At 46.4% G+C, this 23,090-nt stretch overlaps 1 protein-coding gene across 1 annotated transcript in view; it reads left to right on the top strand.

Moving 5' to 3' along the window:
* Positions 1 to 22,701, top strand: part of PPP3CC (protein phosphatase 3 catalytic subunit gamma) — a 40,361-nt gene extending 17,660 nt beyond the window's left edge. The window contains exons 5-14 of the mRNA XM_083184833.1: positions 3,337 to 3,482; positions 4,238 to 4,377; positions 4,922 to 4,999; positions 5,255 to 5,349; positions 9,030 to 9,155; positions 12,235 to 12,312; positions 17,464 to 17,545; positions 19,231 to 19,328; positions 20,082 to 20,111; positions 20,836 to 22,701. Coding sequence (XP_083040959.1) covers positions 3,337 to 3,482; positions 4,238 to 4,377; positions 4,922 to 4,999; positions 5,255 to 5,349; positions 9,030 to 9,155; positions 12,235 to 12,312; positions 17,464 to 17,545; positions 19,231 to 19,328; positions 20,082 to 20,111; positions 20,836 to 20,990 — 1,028 coding nt within the window. The 3' untranslated portion in view covers positions 20,991 to 22,701. The remainder of the gene's footprint in view (positions 1 to 3,336; positions 3,483 to 4,237; positions 4,378 to 4,921; positions 5,000 to 5,254; positions 5,350 to 9,029; positions 9,156 to 12,234; positions 12,313 to 17,463; positions 17,546 to 19,230; positions 19,329 to 20,081; positions 20,112 to 20,835) is intronic.
* Positions 22,702 to 23,090: the final 389 nt, after the last annotated feature.

The raw sequence follows: 23,090 nt of genomic DNA on the forward strand, positions 1-23,090 counted from the left end.
CCACTACTTAAGGCATGTGCTGCGATTTTTCATTGTAAAGAACAGGTTTTTAATTGTATAGTCACCCATGGGTGATTTCATACCCCCACTATCCAACTACGCATGGAGTTGATTTTATATAGTGTGGCGAGCGCAGCGAGGGGATGCGGATTACTTTACATGTATTCTGTATACATGCGTAGTTGGATAGTGGGTGACTATACAATTAAAAATTGGGTCTTTACAATGAAAAATCGCATCGCATGAATTGTATGCCACTATATTGGATGCGATGCAATGAAATGAATAAATCGGGCGCCCAGATATTACACAAGTACCCAAATCTTATTTGGAAAGACTAAAATATCCTAATATGTATGTTTGGAGCAGAGATGGGGGGGAAGTGATAGAAACTTTCAGATTCAAGTGTTTTAACAGGGTCCAGGAGGAAGACACTCTTCAAAGGAAGAGCAGTATTAGAACACAAAGACATGCGCTGACGGACAAAAGCCTAGAGAACGAATAGGGTTGAATTTGCCATGAAGAGAAATGGAGAACTGCAGACTAGATGGGCCAAGACGTTCTTATTTGCTGTCTTTCTCGGAGTTCACAGGTTTTAGATGGCGTCACTTTGGTCTATTATTCAGGGGCTAGAACCGGGGGATTCTCTGGTAACAAGGATGCCTACTTTCATATCCCCATTTGCAGGGACCATTAGCGGTTTGCAACTGATCTACATCTCCAAGTAATGACGTTATTACACTTCTCTGGACAATCTACTTTTGGCTGCTCGTTCCCCGATCATCCCTCAGGATCTTCTCCTAAACACAATACAGGTTCTTCAGACCCATGGTTAGCTCATAGGTTGCCACAAGTCAAGTTTCTCTACATCAAAGCAGATGTTTCGTCTAGAGCAGGCATGTCCAATGTTGGCCCTCCAGATGTTGTGAAACTACACATCCCAGCATGCTTTGCCACAGTTTTGCTATTAGAAAATGCTAAAACTATTGCAAAGCATGCTGGGATGTGTATTTTCAAAACATCTGGAGGGCCAACGTTGGACATGCCTGGTCTAGAGGCTCTGTTGGATTCTAGTACCATTGAGTGTTTCTGCCAAGGGACAAGATTGTGGAGTAAAAACTGTACCAATGTCTGTAAAGAAATAATCACATTGCATTTCGGTTCTCCAGTACATTCCTGTTAAGGGCAAGTTGGACTCCACTTTCTCCATGGTAAAATGTGACCAGCTTCACTCAGGCCTATCCAGATGAACTCCTTTCCTAGTAGAATTGCTTAAATATTGACAGGTTTTTGGTTCATTTTTGCTTCTAGAAGCGAAATCGAATGAAATCTTAATGGTTTTTAAAACACTTTCGGTCCGCGTTCGATTTGGTTCGCGCTCCCATTTTCTCTATATCGAAAAGAAAAATAGACTGTGCAGGCAAGGAAATATCGAATGCAAAAGTGCAGATAAAATGTTTAGTGTTTAGGGGGGGTGGGGGGCGGGGTGTGTGTCACTGAGCCGCTAATGAGTAATGCTGTATGCATACACTAATTATGATTTGGCATTAATGCTAGGAGTTACTACTAAATGGAAATAGTAGTCAAATAAGGAAATAATGTATTAAAGTTTCCATTTGCATCCTAAACTCTGATGTGTTTACTACTCCTACTATTACCCTTCTGCTCTGTCCTGCTGGCCTAGCACTTTGCTACAGTGTCCTCTATGCATTCTACCGTGCCCCCCTCCGGTTCCTCTATGCGCTTTGCAGTGCCCTGCCCTGTTCCTCTATACACCTCTGCCGTGCCCCATCCGGTTCCTCTATGCACCTCTGTTGTGCCCCATCTGGTTCCCCTATGCACCTGTGCCGTGCCCTGTCCTCTTCTCCTGTGCACCTCTGCCGTGCCCTGTCCTCCTCCCCTGTGCACCTCTGCCGTGCCCTGTCCTCTTCCCCTGTGCACCTCTGCCGTCTCCTGTCCTCCTCCCCTGTGCACCTCTGCCGTGCCCTGTCCTCCTCCCCTGTGCACCTCTGCTGTGCCCTGTCCTCTTCCCCTGTGCACCTCTGCCGTGCCCTGTCCTCTTCCCCTGTGCACCTCTGCCGTGCCCTGTCCTCCTCCCCTGTGCACCTCTGCCGTGCCCTGTCCTCCTCCCCTGTGCACCTCTGCCGTGCCCTGTCCTCCTCCCCTGTGCACCTCTGCCGTGCCCCGTCCTCCTCCCCTGTGCACCTCTGCCGTGCCCCGTCCTGCTCCCCTGTGCACCTCTGCCGTGCCCCGTCCTGCTCCCCTGTGCACCTCTGCCGTGCCCCGTCCTGCTGCCCCTGCATGCTACTACACATTTGTGTGCTGCTGCCTCAGATATCTTGTGGAACACTTCAGCCCTCTACTCCATATCCTGCTGCTCCAGGTATCTTGTGGCAAGACTATTCCATTCAGGGCCATCATACACTGTATATGAAGCTGCTGCTTGCTGTGTACTTACTTCTGCTCCAGGAGTCCTGTCTGGCAGCTCTGTGTCATCCAGCTGCCTTCAGTACTGTGCACATATCAGTGTGTCCATCTGTTCTGCTGCATCCGTCCTGCTACGTTCCCCGTCCAGTCAGTTCCTCTGCACACTGCATCCTATTGCTGAGACTTTTTATGTAGTTTGCCATCTGGCTCTGTTTCAAAGCAGATGAGTCCTGACATTATGAAGTCTCAGTGGTCTGTGCACCTTTGTATAGATGTTTGTACTACAGATCCATCTGCATCTATATTGCAGGAGGACAGAAGTAATGGAGGGGGGGGGGGGGGGGTTACCTTTCCCACCATACACTGCTTTCCCTGATGATTGTGCACTTCCAAAACACAGAATGGCGACTTCATATGGAAATAGACCATTAATGTATATTTGACATATAGAAATGCGGTGCACCACAGACTTGGTTGTGTTGAAAAACTCTCATTGTCTTGCTTCACCTTATGCTCCTAGTACATCAATCTTCATCACGTTCCGTCTCATCCAGTACCCTCTGTCTTCACCTCACCCCATCCCTCTGTGTCCTCGTCTGTGTTCGGCTTCATCCTCATGTTCCGATCTTCTTTCCCAAGCTTTGTGTATCCATAGAGTATGAGGAACAACTTCTAATGAGCGCCCGCTACCCTCTTGTTAATGTTGCATTACCTTTTCTATTGCTAGAAGCTGCGCTATTACTGTAAGAGGCAGGAAGTGTCAGGGAGCTGTGTCTGTATAGAAGGTAGGGCAGGAGGAACTCTGCATAAACTATGGTGTTGAGAAGGTAGAAACGCTTGTCTGTCTTATGCTTTGTGATTCTATTCCCCTCCCTGTGTTCTAATCCATGTCCTGCACTACACCCACAGGTAAAATTAAGTATTCAGAGCGAGTATATGACTCCTGCATGGATGCCTTTGACTGCCTCCCGCTAGCAGCTCTGCTTAACCAGCAGTTCCTCTGTGTGCACGGGGGTCTCTCCCCTGAAATCACATGCCTGGATGACATCAGAAAGGTGATTTTCCATAACACGACTGCAATCTACATCTATAGATATGTACTGGTTGAATAGATTCATTCTAGATCTTCAGTATTAAGATTTTTCTATAACACAATAGCGTCATAAATAACCCAATTGGAAGTATTTTATGAGGGTGTGCATAGTGTCCCCTGAGCTAGCTGCGTCAGACAGACTTCCCCATGGGGTTACCCACTGTTCACATTCTTAGACTTGTAGCAGAGTAATGAATACAGGAAGTCACATGGTTCTTAGTGCCGCTGGGGTGAACGCATTTCACTGGTTTCTCCTCTTTCCACATCATCAGTTATCCTCCTCGTTCCCACTTTCCATTCAGTTATATGGATTCTAAGAGGCCCCAAGTTACATTCATTGTACTGACTCCTCCTCTTTCCACATCATCATTTACATGGTTCCAACATTTTATTCCTGTCTCGCCTCCTCCGATTCATAAAACTCCAGGGTTACATGCATTTCAAGGTCTCCACCACTTTACACATCATCATTATGATCAATTCCTAGAACCCTCATGGTTCCAACATGTTGCTCTCTGTGATTGATAGAGCCTCTGGGGAAGACGCGTTTCAGTCCCCACCGCTTTTCACATCACACGCATTTCACTGTCTTTTCTCCTTTTCACATAATCATTTGGACAGGACCCTGACACCCTCAATTTCTATTTGTCGCCCCTTTTTTCATTGGTCCTGCCAGTTATGCAAATTCAATTTCTCTCCTCCTTTCTGTCTCATTAGTTAGATAGATTCAAGGAACCTCCGGCATTCGGTCCTATGTGTGACCTGCTTTGGTCTGACCCTGCTGAGGACTACGGCAATGAAAAGACATTAGAGCACTTCACCCACAACACAGTACGAGGATGCTCCTATTTCTACAGGTGACCATTGTGCTCCTCTGTGCGCGCTTCTGGGATAATCGGTTGACAGTGTCTAGTTTGAAAGTCACTAGGTCGACCACTGTTGGTCGACAGTGACTAAGTCGACAAATAAGAATAGTCGACATACCCTAGGTCGACACAAGCTTAAGGTCGACATGTACATGGTCGAATCTCAAAAGGTCAAATCGAGGTTTTCACTTTTTTTGTTGTCTATAAGTGTACGCCATGCTTGGGACATGGTGCCTTGCTGCACTTGGCATACTATTATAATCGAACACTATGCCCACTTGGATGGTAAAGTATGAACCAAAACAAAACCTTGTCAACCATGTAGATGTCAACCTTAAGCTTGTGTCAACCTTCTATCATTGTCGATCTAGGGTATGTCGACCATTCTTAAGGTTCGACCTAGTCACCGTCGATCAGTAGCAGTCAACCTATTGAATGTTGACCTAGACATTGTCGACCCAGGGATCGGCTAACCAGAGCACTGAATGCTGTATACTACATTGTATGTTACTAGTATATTGTGTCTATATTCCAGCTACCCTGCTGTCTGCGAGTTCCTGCAGAGTAACAACCTCCTGTCGGTGATCCGAGCCCATGAAGCACAGGATGCTGGGTAATGTGTAGAGGAAAACGTCTCTTTTATTTCTGGATAATGCTGAGTAAATAGGGATAGGATACACCTATAAGATGAGAAATTACTCAGAGAAACAATGTCTTGGAATATAATTATTTCTCTCTGCATTCTCTCGTGTGAATGTGTCATTTTACCACTTATTGTGTAGTTACTAATAGAAGTGAATGGCGGTGGTGAGCAACTGGATAACATTTTTAGTTCTTTACTTTTTAATATTTCATTTTCAATCCACAGATACCGAATGTACCGGAAAAGTCAGACGACTGGTTTCCCTTCCCTCATCACCATTTTTTCTGCACCAAATTACCTTGATGTATACAATAACAAAGGTTAGAGGGTCATTTCCACAAGCATGCATTGTGTGCCACTCTTTCTATGTGTATATAGAGAAGAATGTTCTGCCTGCACTGTGTATATAGGGGATTGCGCTGACTCTGCCTGTACTGTGTTATATAGGAGACTGCGCTGTGTATATAGGAGACTGTGCAGCCTCTGCTTGTACTGTGTGTATAGAAGACTGCGCTGCCTCTGTCTGTACGGTGTGTAAAGGAGACTGTGCAGCCTGCACTCTGTATATAGGGGACTGTGCAGCCTCTGCTTGTACTGTGTGTGTATAGGAGACTGCGCTGCCTCTGTCTGTACTGTGTGTGAAGGAGACTGTGCAGCCTGCTCTGTGTATATAGGAGACTGCGCTGCCTATGCCTGCTCTGTGTGTATATAGGAGACTGCACTGCGTCTGTCTGTACTGTGTGTAAAGGAGACTGTGCAGTCTGCTCTGTGTATATAGGAGACTGCGCTGCCTATGCCTGCTCTGTGTGTATATAGGAGACTGCACTGCATCTGCCTGTACTGTGTGTGTATATAGGAGACTGCGCTGCCTGCACTGTGTATATAAGAGACTGCAGCTTCTGCTTGTATTGTATTGTGTGTGTGTGTGTGTGTGTGTGTGTGTGTGTATAGGAGACCACGCTGCCTCTGCCTGTACTGTGAATATAGGAGACTGTGCAGCCTCGGCTTGTACTGTGTATATAGGAGACTGCGCTGCCTGCACTGTGTATATAGGAGACTGCAGCCTATGCCTGTACTGTGTGTATAGGAGACTATGCTGCCTCTGCCTGCACTGTGTGTGTATATAGGAGACTACGCTGCCTGCACTGTGTATATAAGAGACTGCAGCTTCTGCTTGTATTGTGTATATAGGAGACTGCGCTGCCTCTGCCTGTACTGTGTGTATAGGAGACTATGCTGCCTTTGCCTGCACTGTGTATATAGGAGACTGTGCTGCCTCTGCCTATACTGTGTGTATAGGAGACTGCGCTGCCTCTGCCTGTACTGTGTATGTATGAGACTGCGCTGCCTCTGCCTGTACTGTGTATATATGAGACTGCGCTGCCTCTGCCTGTTCTGTGTATATAGGAGACTGCGCTGCCTGTACTGTGTGTATAGGAGACTGTGCAGCCTCTGCCTGTACTGTGTATGTATGAGACTGCGCTGCCTCTGCCTGTACTGTGTATATAGGAGACTGTGCTGCCTCTACCTATACTGTGTATATAGGAGACTGCACTGCCTCTGCCTATACTGTGTGTATAGGAGACTGCGCTGCCTCTGTCTGTACTGTGTATGTATGAGACTGCGCTGCCTCTGCCTGTACTGTGTATATAGGAGACTGCACTGCCTCTGCCTGCACTATGTATAGAGGAACTGTGCTGCCTCTGCCTGCACTGTGTATATAGGAACTGCGCTGCCTCTGCCTGCACTGTGTGTATATAGGAACTGCGCTGCCTCTGCCTGCACTGTGTATATAGGAACTGCGCTGCCTCTGCCTGCACTGTGTATTATGAGACTGCACTGTCTCTGCCTGCACTGTGTATATAGGAGACTGCGCTGTCTCTGCCTGCACTGTGTATATAGGAGACTGCGCTGTCTCTGCCTGCACTGTGTATATAGGAGACTGCGCTGTCTCTGCCTGCACTGTGTATATAGGAGACTGTGCTGCCTCTGCCTGCACTGTGTATATAGGAGACTGCGCTGCCTGCACTGTATATATAGGAGACTGCGCTGCCTCTGCTTGCACTGTGTATATAGAGGACTCGCTGCCTCTTCCTGTACTTTGTATATAGGAGACTGCACTGTCTCTGGTTGTACTGTGTATATAGGAGACTGCGCTGCCTGTACTGTGTGTATAGGAGACTGCGCTGCCTCTGCCTGTACTGTGTATGTATGAGACTGCGCTGCCTCTGCCTGTACTGTGTATATAGGAGACTGCGCTGCCTCTGCCTGTACTGTGTATATAGGAGACTGCGCTGCCTGTACTGTGTGTATAGGAGACTGTGCAGCCTCTGTCTGTACTGTGTATGTATGAGACTGCGCTGCCTCTGCCTGTACTGTGTATATAGGAGACTGCACTGCCTCTGCCTGCACTATGTATAGAGGAACTGTGCTGCCTCTGCCTGCACTGTGTATATAGGAACTGCGCTGCCTCTGCCTGCACTGTGTGTATATAGGAACTGCGCTGCCTCTGCCTGCACTGTGTATATAGGAACTGCGCTGCCTCTGCCTGCACTGTGTATTATGAGACTGCACTGTCTATGCCTGCACTGTGTATATAGGAGACTGCGCTGTCTCTGCCTGCACTGTGTATATAGGAGACTGCGCTGTCTCTGCCTGCACTGTGTATATAGGAGACTGCGCTGTCTCTGCCTGCACTGTGTATATAGGAGACTGTGCTGCCTCTGCCTGCACTGTGTATATAGGAGACTGCGCTGCCTGCACTGTGTATATAGGAGACTGCGCTGCCTCTGCTTGCACTGTGTATATAGAGGACTCGCTGCCTCTTCCTGTACTTTGTATATAGGAGACTGCACTGTCTCTGGTTGTACTGTGTATATAGGAGACTGCGCTGCCTGTACTGTGTGTATAGGAGACTGTGCAGCCTCTGCCTGTACTGTGTATGTATGAGACTGCGCTGCCTCTGCCTGTACTGTGTATATAGGAGACTGTGCTGCCTCTACCTATACTGTGTATATAGGAGACTGCACTGCCTCTGCCTATACTGTGTGTATAGGAGACTGCGCTGCCTCTGCCTGTACTGTGTATATAGGAGACTGCACTGCCTCTGCCTGCACTATGTATAGAGGAACTGTGCTGCCTCTGCCTGCACTGTGTATATAGGAACTGCGCTGCCTCTGCCTGCACTGTGTGTATATAGGAACTGCGCTGCCTCTGCCTGCACTGTGTATATAGGAACTGCGCTGCCTCTGCCTGCACTGTGTATTATGAGACTGCACTGTCTCTGCCTGCACTGTGTATATAGGAGACTGCGCTGTCTCTGCCTGCACTGTGTATATAGGAGACTGCGCTGTCTCTGCCTGCACTGTGTATATAGGAGACTGTGCTGTCTCTGCCTGCACTGTGTATATAGGAGACTGTGCTGCCTCTGCCTGCACTGTGTATATAGGAGACTGCACTGCCTGCACTGTGTATATAGGAGACTGCGCTGCCTCTGCTTGCACTGTGTATATAGAGGACTCGCTGCCTCTTCCTGTACTTTGTATATAGGAGACTGCACTGTCTCTGGTTGTACTGTGTATATAGCAGACTGCTCTGCCTCTGCCTATACTGTGTGTATAGGAGACTGCTCTGGCTGTAGTAGTGTACTGTGTGTGTATAGGAGACTGCTCTGGCTGTAGTAGTGTACTGTGTGTGTATTGGAGACTGCTATGGCTGTAGTAGTGTACTGTGTGCATATAGGAGACTGCTATGGCTGTAGTAGTGTACTGTGGCTGTGCTGTGTGTGTATAGGAGACTTATTTGCCTGTGCTGTGTATATACTGTAGATGGAACTCTGTATGCATTAAACCTTTCCTGTGTGTGTTTCTGATACCGCTTCTACAGTATATCTCTGTGGGAAGCCGCTCCTACTGCTGACTGTGTGTGTATGTGTGTCCTGTACTGCAGACGTCTGCTCTGTATGTGAAACTACTCATTGTGTCCTCTATTCTCCTCACAGCTGCAGTGCTAAAGTATGAAAATAATGTGATGAATATTCGTCAGTTTAATTGCTCTCCTCACCCTTACTGGCTGCCAAACTTCATGGATGTATTCACTTGGTCCCTGCCCTTTGTAGGGGAGAAAGGTAATGACGTTTCTTACTGTGTACAATGTATGTAACTAGATCCATAGCACACCATTGTGCAGGAATGTATTAGATATTACAAATTAAGCTCTCACAGATAATAATAAGAGGACCACAGTAATAGTGTTTGCAGGAATGTACCTGGGTCCATGTACCTAGAAAATAGTAAGTAACAAACATCAAATGAGCTCACTCTTGCTTGGTAACAATGTGCCATGTATGTATAATTACCCATCCACAGTGAGGAGTAACATGGTGTCAATGTCCTTATAAATAGCTTTTGCTTACATTGTGATTGACATAACCTCTGCATAAATGCTGAACATCTACATACACACCAATATGCTGAGACAAGGCAAGACTGGGTACTAGCAAACAGGCAACGGCAAAACTAAGTCATAAATTCATAGGCTGTGTGACTGCACTGCGCTCAAACTGTGATCTCACCGTCCACTGACAGACCAGACTGCTACATACACTGTGTGACTGCGCTGTGCTCAACCTGTGATCTCACCTTCCACTGACAGACCAGCCAGCTACATAGACACTGTGACTGCGCTCCGCTCAAACTGTGATCTCACCATCCGCTGACAGACCAGCTTGCTACATAGACTGTATGACTGCGCTGCGCTCAACCTGTGATCTCACCGTCCACTGACAGACCAGCCCGCTACATAGACTTTATAACCCATAGCAGTTTCTAGCTCAGCGTGTGCAGCACATTAGATCACGCACTTCTCACCTGACCATTGCAGGAGCCATTAAAGCCATTTATCGTCTAATACTCCTGCGTACACACTGTACAATCTGCAGATCAGCCAAGTAATAGTATAGTGTGTATTCGGCTTAACTTGTTACATTGCTTGTGTGACTGCACTGTGTTCATTATGTGACATAGGGAGTTTATTTACTAAGACTTGTTGAGTGATGCAGCATTAGCCAATCCGCTCCTAACTGCAATGTTACAGGCTGTGATAAGGGAGCTGGTTGGTGCTTTCTCTGCTTTCACTCCAAGGCTTAGTAAATAGACGCCGTTATCACCCAATCACAGACTAACCGGTTATGCTGACTGTGTGGCTGCACTGCACTCATTGTATAATTGCCAATAAATCACAGACTAACTTGCTACATATATTTTGCCTACACTGTGACATCACCCAAGTGCTTACTAACCTTCTACACTAACTGTAACTTGCTCTGTGACTGCACTGTGCTCACACTGGGGTACGTGTACTAGAGCAATTCAGATCAATCCACTATATCTCTTCATGCTTTGACACTATTACATAACCATCCAATCACAAAGTACGGATTATTTACGGGTTGATGATTTATCAGTTGAGGTGCTGTGTGAAAGCACCATTTTAAATTTACTGGGTCCAGCAACCTGGTATTCCGACCCAAGTTAAAAGCAGGATTAATCCTGGGTCGGACACGGGTTGCTGTGCAGTGTGAAGGGGTACCCAGGGTCGAGTGACCCGGGCCTAGTTCACACTTCGGAGGAGGCAGCACTTGGAGATGTGGTCGTCAGCTCCAAGAGCTGCCTCCTCCCATGCCCCTGACTGTCATCTGTTTGCTATGGGGGATTAAACTTCACAAGTTGACTGCACTGTGCTTACTGTGACATCACTACCCAATCATTCAACCTGCTACATACAGTGTGACTGCTCCTTCCTCACACTGTAATCTAATCACAGGCTTATCCTGTTACATAGACTGTGCGACTTCACTGTGCTCACACTATTACATCATTGTCCAATCAGAATAACTGGGTACACAAACAGCAATGGTGCAGTGATGTCACACTAACACAAACTAACCTGCCTAGGCTGTAACTGTGTTGTGCTCCATCTGTGAAATTAAGTGACTGACAGATAAAACTACACAGGTACTGTTTTTACACTATTACATGACCACCCAATCCCGGACTACCCTGCTATATAGTGTGTCATTGCACTGACCTTACCCTTGTGACTTTCCACCTCAATCAGACCAACAAGCTATTTACACTGACCTCACATTATTTATAGTTTCTTATACAGCAAATTCCATTGTGCTTAACATGTCACAGACCACCATCACCATCCAATCACAGACTACCTGCTACAAAGACACTGTGACATTGCGCTCAGTCCTTGGCAATGCCACCAAATTGTATGCTAGCCTGGTCATGCAGTCTATCTTTGAAATTACCAGTGACTTACAGACACTGTGGTGTATGGACACTGTGACACAACCACCCAATTACTTCCTAACCTGTTACATAGACTGTGCGACTGCTCACTGTGACATCACCACCCAATTACTTACTGACCTGTTGCATAGATACTGAATGCACTGTGACATCACCACCCATATAATTACTGAATGCACTGTGCTCACTGACATCACCACCAAGTACTTCCAAATCTGTCACAAAGGGCCAGATGTTTTAAGCTAGAAAAGTGATATAATGGAGAGTGATAAACCACCAGCCAATCAGTTTCTGACTCCTATGCTGTGTTCGAAAAATGACCTGGTAGTAGCTGATTGGTGGTTTATCACACTCCATTTTGTCACCTTTCAAGGCTTACTACATCTGGCCCATATACTTTGTGCCTGCACTGTGCTAAGTCTGTGACATCACTGGTGATTCATGTCTTTCCTGTTACATGGACACTGACTGTACTGAATGCACAACACCCCCAATTACAAACTAACCTGACAGGATTATGTCTGAGAGGGCCCAGTGAAATAATAGACTGACCTGCTACATACATTGTGCTTACTGTTTGTAATGACGTGGAAACTGTGGCGCTTCCCCTGCTGCAGTAGGTCATGTGACCTCCACTTGCTTACTACATTACTCAGATGTATGTGATATTAGACATATAATAGCTGTATAGAAGTCTCGGAGGAGTAACTTGTATATGATTGCACAAGGCTGCAGCTAACTGCATCTTGTGGACAGACCTCAAATGTTAACCGAACAACCTCTCCCTAATATATAGATTATAGTACTAGTTTTATGAAGTATTCTGATGATTGTATTGATGCACCTGCGTGTGTATATGTGTATGACCTTGCTGTCTCTCTCCAGTCACTGAGATGCTGGTGAATATTCTCAGTATATGCTCCGACGATGAGCTGATCACAGACGGAGAGGACGCACTGGAAAGTGAGTTATCCTTCTCCCATCTTCTTGTTTTACATTGTACAGAACCATCCCTCTGGGCTGTCTTTATTATTGTGGCCATCTGTATCCGCTGACGGAACCAAAGACCGTTTCGCAGCTCCATATTCACCAGTCTGGTAACATTTCCCTTTGTCCTCTATAATGGTCATAAACCTGATGTAAAATGCTGTAGCATGTCACCTTCATCTGCAACCCTTTGCTCTTAGAACATCATTCCACCCCCCCCTAATAGCAGAGGGCTGCCGATGAAGGTGGCATGCAGAGCAACACTCATTCTGATAGGTTCTGGAATGACAGCTCCCATTTTTGCTGTAAGAGCACAGGGCTGTGCATGGAAATAATGGCGCCCATTTCTACTGGGCTCTGCATGAAGGTGGTGGAATGATCAACAACTGCACCAGTGAGTATCGTAGAGTTGTGAAATCATTTCTGTACATCAAGTATATGTGTATGGAAAGGCATATAAGTATACTGGGTTCCACATGCATTAATCCTAGCGATATATAAATACTCTAGTTTCACAAGTATACACCAGTCAGATATATAGTCAGAGGTGTAGCTGTAAAGATATTCCTCTACAGTGTAGCGCTCAGACGAATGGGCAGGCACCACTGTATGTTATCACCGGGAGCGCCAAGATTCATTATAGTGGTCACGCAAACAGCCATGGTCAAAGGTTTTGAGAATGGCACAAATATACATTTTCACAGTCTGTGTCAGTTATTTTTTTTGCAATTTGCATATACTGCAGAATGTCATGAAGAGTGATGGGATGAATTGCAGTTAATTGCAAAGTCCCCTTTGCCATGACAATAGACTTAATCCCAACAACATTCCCACTGCATTTCAGCACAAAAGGACCAGCTGACATCATGTCAGGCATACAGTTAACACAGATGAGTGTTGACAAAGCTGGAGATCATGCAGTCATACTGCTTGAGTTAGAATAACATACTGGAAGCTTTAAAATGAGGGTGATGCTTGAAATAATTGTTAATCTTCTGTTAACCATGGTTACATGCAAGGAAACGCGTGTACAGTATTCAACATTACTTTGCACATAAAGGGCTTCACGGGCAAGTATATTGCTGCTATTAAGATTGCACTTCAATCAACTGTGTATCGGGTCAGCTAGAACTTTAAGGGTAGAGTTTCCAAAGTTGTGAAGAAGGGTGCCCAAAAATGGCCAGCAAGCACTGGGACCATCTCCTAAAGTTGTGGGATCGGGGCAGCACCAGTGCAGAGTTTGTTCAGGAATGGCAGCAGGCAGGTGTCGGTGCTTCTAGTGTTCATTCTGGCACTTGCTATCTTTGAAAACCCATGCAGTTCCTTTTCCCTGCCTGGGGTGTCGCTGTCTGCTGTGGTGTTTCTAGCACAGGTCTGGTTTGCATATCAGTGCTGATATACAGACCACACTGTGCTAGAAGCACTACAGCAGACAGCAACACCCCAGGCAGGGAAGAGGAACTACACGGGTTTTCAAAGATGGCGGGTGCTAGAATGAACACTATGCATCTGCATGCACAGTGAGGTGAAGAATTTTGGAGGATGGCCTGGTGTCAAGGGCAGCTAAGAAGCCACTTCTCTTCAAAAAGACATCGGGGACAGACTGATATTCTGCAAAAGGTACAGGGATTGGACTGCTGAGGACTGGGGTAAAAGTAATTTTGGTACGGCGCCCGTTACGCAGTTAGCGTAGCGGCGCTGTAGAATCCGCGTAGTGTTCGCGCAGCCAGCGTATATTGCGTAGTCAGTCAGAAGTAGCGTAATGTTCCCGCGGCCAGAGAGTCAGCGTCCCTGTCAGTGACTTGCCGCAGACAGAGGAGGAGTCAGTGGTTTTTTTCCAGCAGCACCATTTGCTGCCACTGACACAAACTTGTATTAATGGACACCCAATAACAGGTGTGAATGTATTCCTGAAACACCCCCACTATCCACGCCAGTCCGAAGCGTGGCGAGCGGGCATATTACGCATCCTCCCAACTTGTTCATACCCCCACTATCCATGTCAGCGTGGAGTTGATTCTATGAAGTGTGGCGAGCGGACGCAGATTACTTCACATGTATTCCGCACCCCATCGCTGTGCTCGCCACGCTTCAGGGTGGCGTGGATAGTGGGGGTTTGAAAAGGAGGCATTTCTCAGTATGTAACATGGACCACTGGCAAATGCCTCCTTTATTGTGCATAAGACGCACTTGCGAACACGGGCAGGGTTGCCGTACCCTGCCACAATAATTACTGAGGCGCAGGAGCATCTGAGACGCACCCTGCGTCTCAGACAGCTGGAGCGCCTCTCAGCCGGCGCCTGCATGATCCCCTCTCCACCGGCGTCCGCCAGCGCAGGGGATCTGGCGGTTACCGGCGCTGTGTGAGAGGCGCTCACTAGGCTTGCCTGGGACAGAGCTATGGACGCTGGGGACAGAACCGGGCTGCCACTGAGTCCCTGCGCTAACTACGCTAGGCAGCCATTGGGCTACGCTGAAAACGTAGCGTAGCCGGTCGCCGTGCTATTACACAAGTACCGTAATTTTCTCTGATGAGTACCCTTACAGATAATTTGATGCATCTGGAAAACTGCATGTCCGGAGAAGGAAAGGTGACCGCTACCATCAGTCCTGTTACGTGTCATGCTAACAGTAAAACTTATCAGCCAAGGGAGTGGGATCATTTGCCTAAGAACACAGCCATGAATAAAGAATGGTACCAAAACATCCTCCAAAGAGCAACTTCTCCCAACCATTCAAGAACAGTTTGGTGATGAACATGTGCCTTTTCCAGCTTGATTGAAGCACCTTCTCATAAGGCAAAAAGAATTACTAAGTGGCTCGGGGAACATAATAATTTTTTCGTGGCCTGGAAACTCTCCAAGAGGCGGGTGGATAAACAAAACACCACAAACTCTGAAAAACGCCAAGCATTGATTAGGCAAGAATGGGCGGCCATCGGTCCGTATGTGGCTCAGAAGTTGATTGATAACATGCCAGGGCGGATTGCAGCGGTCTTGAAAAAGAAGGGTCAACACTGCAAATATTGACTCCATGCATAAAGTAAAGGGGCATACACACAGGGTGATTTCAGTGCCCATTCTAAGCAATCTGACTTCATCGCTTAGAAATGGCCCTGTTGTGTATGCCCTACAGCTATAGCGATCCTGTGTGTCGTGATCGCCCACAGGGATAAGCCAGTGCTTGCTGGCTTTCCTGCTAGATTACAGGGCTTTGCCTATAAAATATAGGCAAAGCTTTGCCGAGCAATTGTGCCCGGCACGGAGCACAGGTCACCCACCGTGTATACAGTGCTTTTATGTAATTGTCAATAAATGCATTTGACACTTATAAAATGCTTCTAACTTTTCTTCAGTGTAACATCTGACAAAAGGTCTAAAATCACTGAAGCCGCAAACATTGAGAAAACCAATACTTGTGTCATGCTCAAAACTTTTGTGCATGGCTGTATATAAACACTGGTGCGGTTACGCCGCTTCTCTATGGTTAAACTGTCATCCAATGCTGTCTATATACTCCTCGTTGTTATACTTGTAAATTACAGGTGGGATACTTGCAGGAGACGCGATCCCTGTTCAAATGTGCAGCCAGTAATAGTGATCCGGGGCGTCGGCTTAGTTAACAGAGCGGAGTTGTGAGAAGCGGCATAACCGCACCAGTGTGACTGTAATGCTCAATGTTAGTGCCCCCGGTGGTAACATAGTGGTACCTGCTCGTACTTCTGAGTGGCACACCATAGTCTACACCTCTGATTATGAATCTGAGTGGTGTATAATACTAGTAGAACTAGAATTCATATTAATATATCATTAGGATTAATGCAAGCAGTACCCAGTATTGTTGATACAGATATATATGCATGGAAATCATTTACAACTACATGATGCCCACTGGAGTTTTTCTTATCATAATATTGTTCTGACAAATACCATTACATTGCACAGTATTTATAACCAAACCGTCCAGTGTGTTTGCAATATGTCTCTGACGATGCGCGATCCCATACGTTGCCAACATTGTCTGTACATGCAGACGACGCAGGACATAGCTAGTAAGGGCAGTATACAAATAAATCACATGATGAACAATAATTACCGAGCACTATTAAATCTAGATCATCTTTTTTAGTTCTATATTCACATTCTAAATTTTAAATATTTCACTCGTTTTGATTTATGTAACATTTTATTTTAAAGTATCTCAATAAAGTTGAACATTTTTATGATTATAAGAGGTTTTTATTGCACCCGCTTAGGGATCACCTTCGTCTTGTAGGAGTGCTTATAGTCTGGGTGTAGTGCTGGGGAGCACCTTATTAGGACACTATAAGGAAATATATTCATATGAGGGATATTTATATTCGAGTCCTAATTTGGCCATACATGAATTGGCCACTTATCACTCGATTCCAACAGATCGGGACGAGAACTCAGTTGGAAAGTCGCTTATGTTTTGTATCCGGATCGATGCACGGCCCCTTCTGCATCCGATCTGATCCTGTGCTGCATTTAAGATTTCTCGGATCGCACAGCATTTTCTGGGATTGCATGCAATATATCATATGCAAAAGGACCGCATCCTATATAGCAAATGCGATGCTGCCGCTCGGGATGGTCCAGGGCGGTTCATGGGGATCGGCTGCGGCTTCTCCCCTCGGAGACATCACAGTAGTGTATGTCCTGCCAACAGCCCAGTAAGCTATTTATCAGGTAGAGGTACCGAACAGCGAGTGTTGCCTGCTTAGACTCCTCTGCTAGAACAACCACCTGCTATATATACTGTGGGACATAGGCGCTGTGTGATCATGGAGACTGCTGTTCCCTTCTGTTTCCACAGCAGCGCGCTTACTATTATTCATTTTAGAATTAAGTGGATTCTGCCTTCAAAACACACAATCAATATATTAAGAAAAACGTTGAAAAATGTAATGAAAGGCGCTGGGTCCTGCAGCGATTGTGTTCCAGGATGTGCGTCCGGTCAGGTCGCCTCATGGTCCATTTACTTGTCAAGCTGTAAAGTGTAAGATGGTCCCATATCTGCATTAGACAACATGGATGTGCTGCGCATTGGGCTGTTTTAGTTTCTTATTCATCTTACTATAACATAGTCTTTATGTTCCCTTTTAAGGTGGCGCTACTGTGCGCAAAGAGATTATTCGGAACAAGATCCGAGCGATTGGGAAGATGGCCCGCGTGTTCTCCGTACTCAGGTGATGTATGACGTTGGTTTCTATCTGGCCATACACACGGGGAGATATGTTTAGATTGCTTACAAATGAAGCATGGAACAGTCCTTCACGTCGTTATCGCCTGACTAGATTTATACTGCATGCAGTACACACTGGCCGTGACAGATCGCTCAGCGCACAGCGCTGGTAGATTGCTTTGCTTAACTAGATCGCTGAGCACCAAGGCGGTACGGGGCATAGCACACAGCGGGCCTGATTCAGAAGTAGATGCAGGTTCTGTTGTGACAGAATTCTGTGCGTGGCGGTTTAGCGGAAATCTATTGCTGGTGCAGCCTGGTCGCGTCTGATCCACTGACATACAAAAGAAGCATCATCTGTAACATCAGAACTAAAGGGTCCAGGTACTAGGCCTTGAAGAGAGAAAATAGCCAATCCACTCCTCACTGCCATGCTACATTTCAGAAATGACATTTAGGAGCTGGTTAGTACTTTCTCTCTGCACTTTTATCTGTCCAAGTCTTAGGACACAAAGAAGTCCCACCCAGAAATGTTAAACCCCTACGATTAACAAGCCACCCTTCCCCCATTACCCCCAAAAAACGAACACTGAGGGTCAATCACTTTGCACCTTTCAAAAGAAGGCTGAAACCCGGCAACATCGGCACTGGGAACATCTGAGTCAGGCCCAGGGGCCAAATGCAAACCTCACAGTGAATGCATAGAAACCCAGCAAATGCAATTCTTCACCATGAAAGAAGACACTGCCGCCAATCTCACCCAGGATGAGCACACCGTCCCTGGCGGAGGAATACTTGTTTAAAAAGAAATCTACAGTAGCTTCACTTGTGCTGGTTACATAACCACACAATGGGGCAGCTGTATTAAGCCTTAACAAGAGATAAATGCAAGGGTGATAAGGAGAGATAAACGTCCAGCCAATCAGCTCCTTACTGACTTTTTTCAAACACAGGCTGTAACATGGCAGTTAGCAGGTGATTGGCTGGATGTTTATCTCTCTTTATCACCCTTGCATTTATCTCTTGTTAAAGCTTAATACATCTGCCCCAATGAGTTATGAACATTATGAAGATAGATTTTGGAATGCAAAGTTACAGTTGCATACAGGGGAGGGAGCCATTGTGTCCCTGACCATGCAGCTTACCTGTGACATTGCTGAGTGCCAGTGTGCAGCAGTAACGCCTACAGTGAGTTCATAGGTGGGGATCCGGTCAGTCAGGATACCTACCGACAGTCAGTGATAGCGGCATCTCAATGGTCCGAGTGTGGACACGGTTTAGTAAGTGTGCTAACCCTTTTCTGTACCCTGCCCTTAGTCCTACTGCCTAACCATAATCCTCCCCTTCCTAAGCCTAACTCCCCACCATTGCCAATACTATACCCACCACCACCACAGTCTAACCACAACCCTCTCGGGCATACTTACATTTGGGATGCTGACTGTTGGGATTCCGGCTATTGTCTTCTGACAGCCGTCAGCTTCATTATAACTGTGTAGGCAGAAGACCAAAGATGGATAGTGCTACCACATGAAATCCTGGTGTCCTGTGTGCTGTCTCACTATGCCTGATGTCCCGCAATTACATTTGTGTTTTCTGTTATTGTTTACCCCAGAGGTTATTTGTTATTAGTAGCAGGACTACCCATGTAACCCTGTAGCCTGACCTCTTGCTGTGTCTCTCCCATAGGGAGGAGAGTGAGAGTGTGCTGACGCTGAAAGGCCTGACACCCACAGGAACACTGCCCCAGGGTGTCCTATCTGGTGGGAGACAGACTCTGGAGAGCGGTAAGACGTGTGTGTGTGTGCGCGCGCGTGTGCTGCTGGCCCTCCCATCATGTATCCGTACCTATACGGTGATGTTATAGGAGTGATGTAGCGAGGGTCAGGGCAATGAGTGATGGAGATACATCCGGTTCCATGCTTTCATAGTGGGTGCTGACTGTATAGTGACGCTCTGCACACGGAGGGAGATCACGGGGTCAGGGTAAAGCTGATCACTGAGCTTTTGTATAACCTCAGTATTCAATATGAACATTAGGAGAATTGCTTAATGCATTTATGTCTTTTCTTTCCTTTGCGTGGCTTGTGACTGTAACACTATATGTGTGTATGTATTTATATATTTTGTAATGGCAGCATGGTATGGATTTGTACAGATTTTAGGCTGAATAGAGAAAGGGTCCATCTACAGCAGTGGTTCTCAACCTCTGTCCTCAAGGACCCCCAATAGTGCACATATCCAGGTCTCCACACAGAATCACAGGTGACATAATTAGTTCCACCTGTGATCTTTTGCCGGGTGAGGACCGAGTTTGATAACCACTGTTCTACAGTATCTACCACTAGATCTATGATAATGTCTGGATGCCAGTGATGTCTCCTTACCCTCCTATAACTCCAGCGAGTGAGCTTATTACACGTCAGTCATTGTGTTAGGACTTTCAGTATTAAGGGTGTGACTTACTAGTATAATAATGTGCATTGTAAGTGTTGTCGGATGTTCCGTTGATGCACCGTCTCATTGTGTTTCCCTTACAGCCACAGTAGAAGCGGTTGAGGCTCAGGAAGGTAAGAGAGACCTTTATCCACAGCAGTATGTTCGGTTACACACACTGTATCAGTCTGCTTTGCTAGCAGTTAGCAGAACTGACACATGGGGGCGATGTGCTAGTACTGGCAGCAAAGGAGATGTTTAACATATGATACAGGTGGTAATTACAAGTCCTGTTTTGTGTATTATAAGTAATAAGCCAGTATTTGTACATGGAAACATATCTTTTATGATGTCAATAAATCATTTGAAAGAAAAACCCATTCATATAAAAATGTACCGATAGACCCTGACACTAAGTATGTGTCGTCATTTATCCATATATCATTCCTCTATCCAGAGTAAGAATTGCATTGTGTGATCTTATTAATTCAGCAGATATTTGCCAGCTTTGTCTCTTAGGCTGGGCACACACCTGCCCTGCTTGTCTGCAGACCCACTGTCGCGCCACATCTGCTATACACACTTGCCAATCAGCCGCTCGATATGTTGGGCCTCAGAACTGGGCGCGTGAGATGTTGATGTCACCGGTCCGTGCAGATAGGTCCCAGTGCTGATGTACAGATACAGCTTTCATGACGGCATTGGCTGTGTGCTGCTGGTCCAATCAGATATGTCTGATCGGGCGGACAGACCTGACAAACGATAGATAGATGTATAGAGAGCTATAACCAGTATTACTCATGTTTGTGTTCCTCCGCCTGGCAGTGTTGTGTGTAACAGCATGTCTCCTCCCCACAGCTGTGCGAGTCTTCTCTCCACAACACAAGATTCGCAATTTTGAAGAAGCGAGAGGATTAGACCGGATAAATGAGCGCATGCCTCCGCGCCGCTCCTCTTCCCCCCAAGACCTCAACTCCACTGATCAGAACAGTACCAACAAGAGCCAACAGTGACACTGCCGCTGTCCCTGCCTGTACACCATCACACTCCCATCACACCCAGCAACAATCCGTGCTCGAGGGCAGGACTCTCAAACCAGGCTGATGTCCCAAACACACACGCATCCTACCCTGCTGCTCTACACACATACAGAGGTGCACCCTAACCAGGGGTGTGTATACTATAGGGTCCATTCAGAAATCACATGACTCCAGACTGGTACATGGACTTAGAAGTGGGGAACATGGGTGTACATATTGACACACGCAAACACACACACACGGAGAGTTTGTAAAACACGAGTTGTGAGCACACACTGAGCTGGTCTGTCCTGCAGTTTGTATTCTCTTTGTAAATGTCATTTGCGTTCTAAATATATATATTTATACATGTGTAATATAAATACCCTGTTTTTTAATGTAGGATTTGTTAAGCGGCAGCGGCTGCAGTCTTGTATATTATCAGGGTCAGGTCCCAACCCGCAGCTCCCCTGTCCCCCCCACCACACTCTGCAGAGCCACCTGTACTTCACCCATGTAGAAACCAGGCCGTCAATAAGGCCCAACCCAGGGGTCTACTTCAGTATTTTGGTGCTAATTAGGGCTGAGTTTGTATCACAGAAGCATTGAGGGTACAGCAGCGGCACTTCTTCTGCATGCTGTACGGATCTCACCAGGTTCTGTGGCCCTTCTCAGAGAAATGTGGAGACTGATGATGTCCCAGTTCTGTAAATGAATCCCATCAGCCGATCTACACACAATTTGCACATACAAGACATCACTGGCATGATCACAACATACTGGACACAGCAGCAGCTGCTGTGTACGCGCGCGCACACACACACACACACACACACATTATACTGCACAAATGATAACAAAACTGCCGAGCGGCTGGTTCTGCACTGAATGCTCTGTGAAGGGTGCTGCAACATGCTCATCCCACTGATGGGCAGCACTGCATGCACGGAATGTACTGCAATGGGCAGCACTGCATGCACGGAATGTACTGCGACGGGCGGCACTGCATGCACGGAATGTACTGCGACGGGTGGCTCTGCAGGGTCATTACTGATCCCTCTCAAGCACTAACATTATAACAGAGAGAGAGATCACATTAATACATTTCCTTTCTGGAGGGGTGATGCCCACACTCCTCTTCACTATGGCAGGGCACATCCATTATACTACAGGAGTGCACTTAGGGCTATCTTCACAGGAAACCTTTGTACCACAAGGGCTGGAGGTGACAGACTTTATTATGGCACTTAGATACTGCGTTCCACATCCTGTAAAGGCCAGGAACCAGTACCGCCATCGCAATAAGGCGCTCAGGAGCTGGGTTACCTTCAGAAAATCTCATCCATAAATCTCCTGCAGGGTCGTTAAAGACACCAGGGAAACTTCCCTAGAGGTGGGGTAACCCATCTTCTGTGGTGCCTCTCCAGTGAGAAGTAGCACAAGGAATGACACTTTCTGCACCCATGTTGAAGAGTTATTTTGATGGCAGCATCGGGGGAGTTGGGAGATGCAACCTCCTTTTTTTTTTTTTTCTCTCTCTCCCTCCCTCTTCATTCTTTTCTTCATTAAGTTTATTATTTGCTGAGTTGTCTTGTATTAAAAAAAAAAGAGGAAAATGTTTTTAAAAGTATATGCTGATTTTTTTTTTTTTCCACAAGAATTTGGGAGGAAAAGAATTGTTCAGATTAAACTTCAAAATAGATAACTGAGGTGTGAGTTTTATTACTGCCGGCTGTGAGTGCCTGGGATTGTGTGTGTGTGTGTGTCTGTATGCCGTTACTGAGGCACTGTCTATGCATGCAGTGTTACATGTATGGTTATGTGCAGATGTTCACCTGTAGATTTATTCATCTTTAGTAACGGGAATTCTGTCCACCAAAACCCCATAACTATAATCATTTCCCAACAGTACAGCTGTATTCCCATCCAATACTACATTGCCACAGGTACCTGCAGTACGACACTACATCGCAACAGGCTCCTGCAGGACGACACTACATCGCCACAGGCTCCTGCAGGACGACACTACATCGCCACAGGCACCTGCAGGACGACACTAAATCGCCACAGGCACCTGCAGTACGACACTACATC

The sequence above is a fragment of the Crinia signifera genome, chromosome 4, assembly GCF_055691185.1.
Source record: "Crinia signifera chromosome 4, ASM5569118v1, whole genome shotgun sequence".
NCBI lineage: Eukaryota > Metazoa > Chordata > Amphibia > Anura > Myobatrachidae > Crinia > Crinia signifera.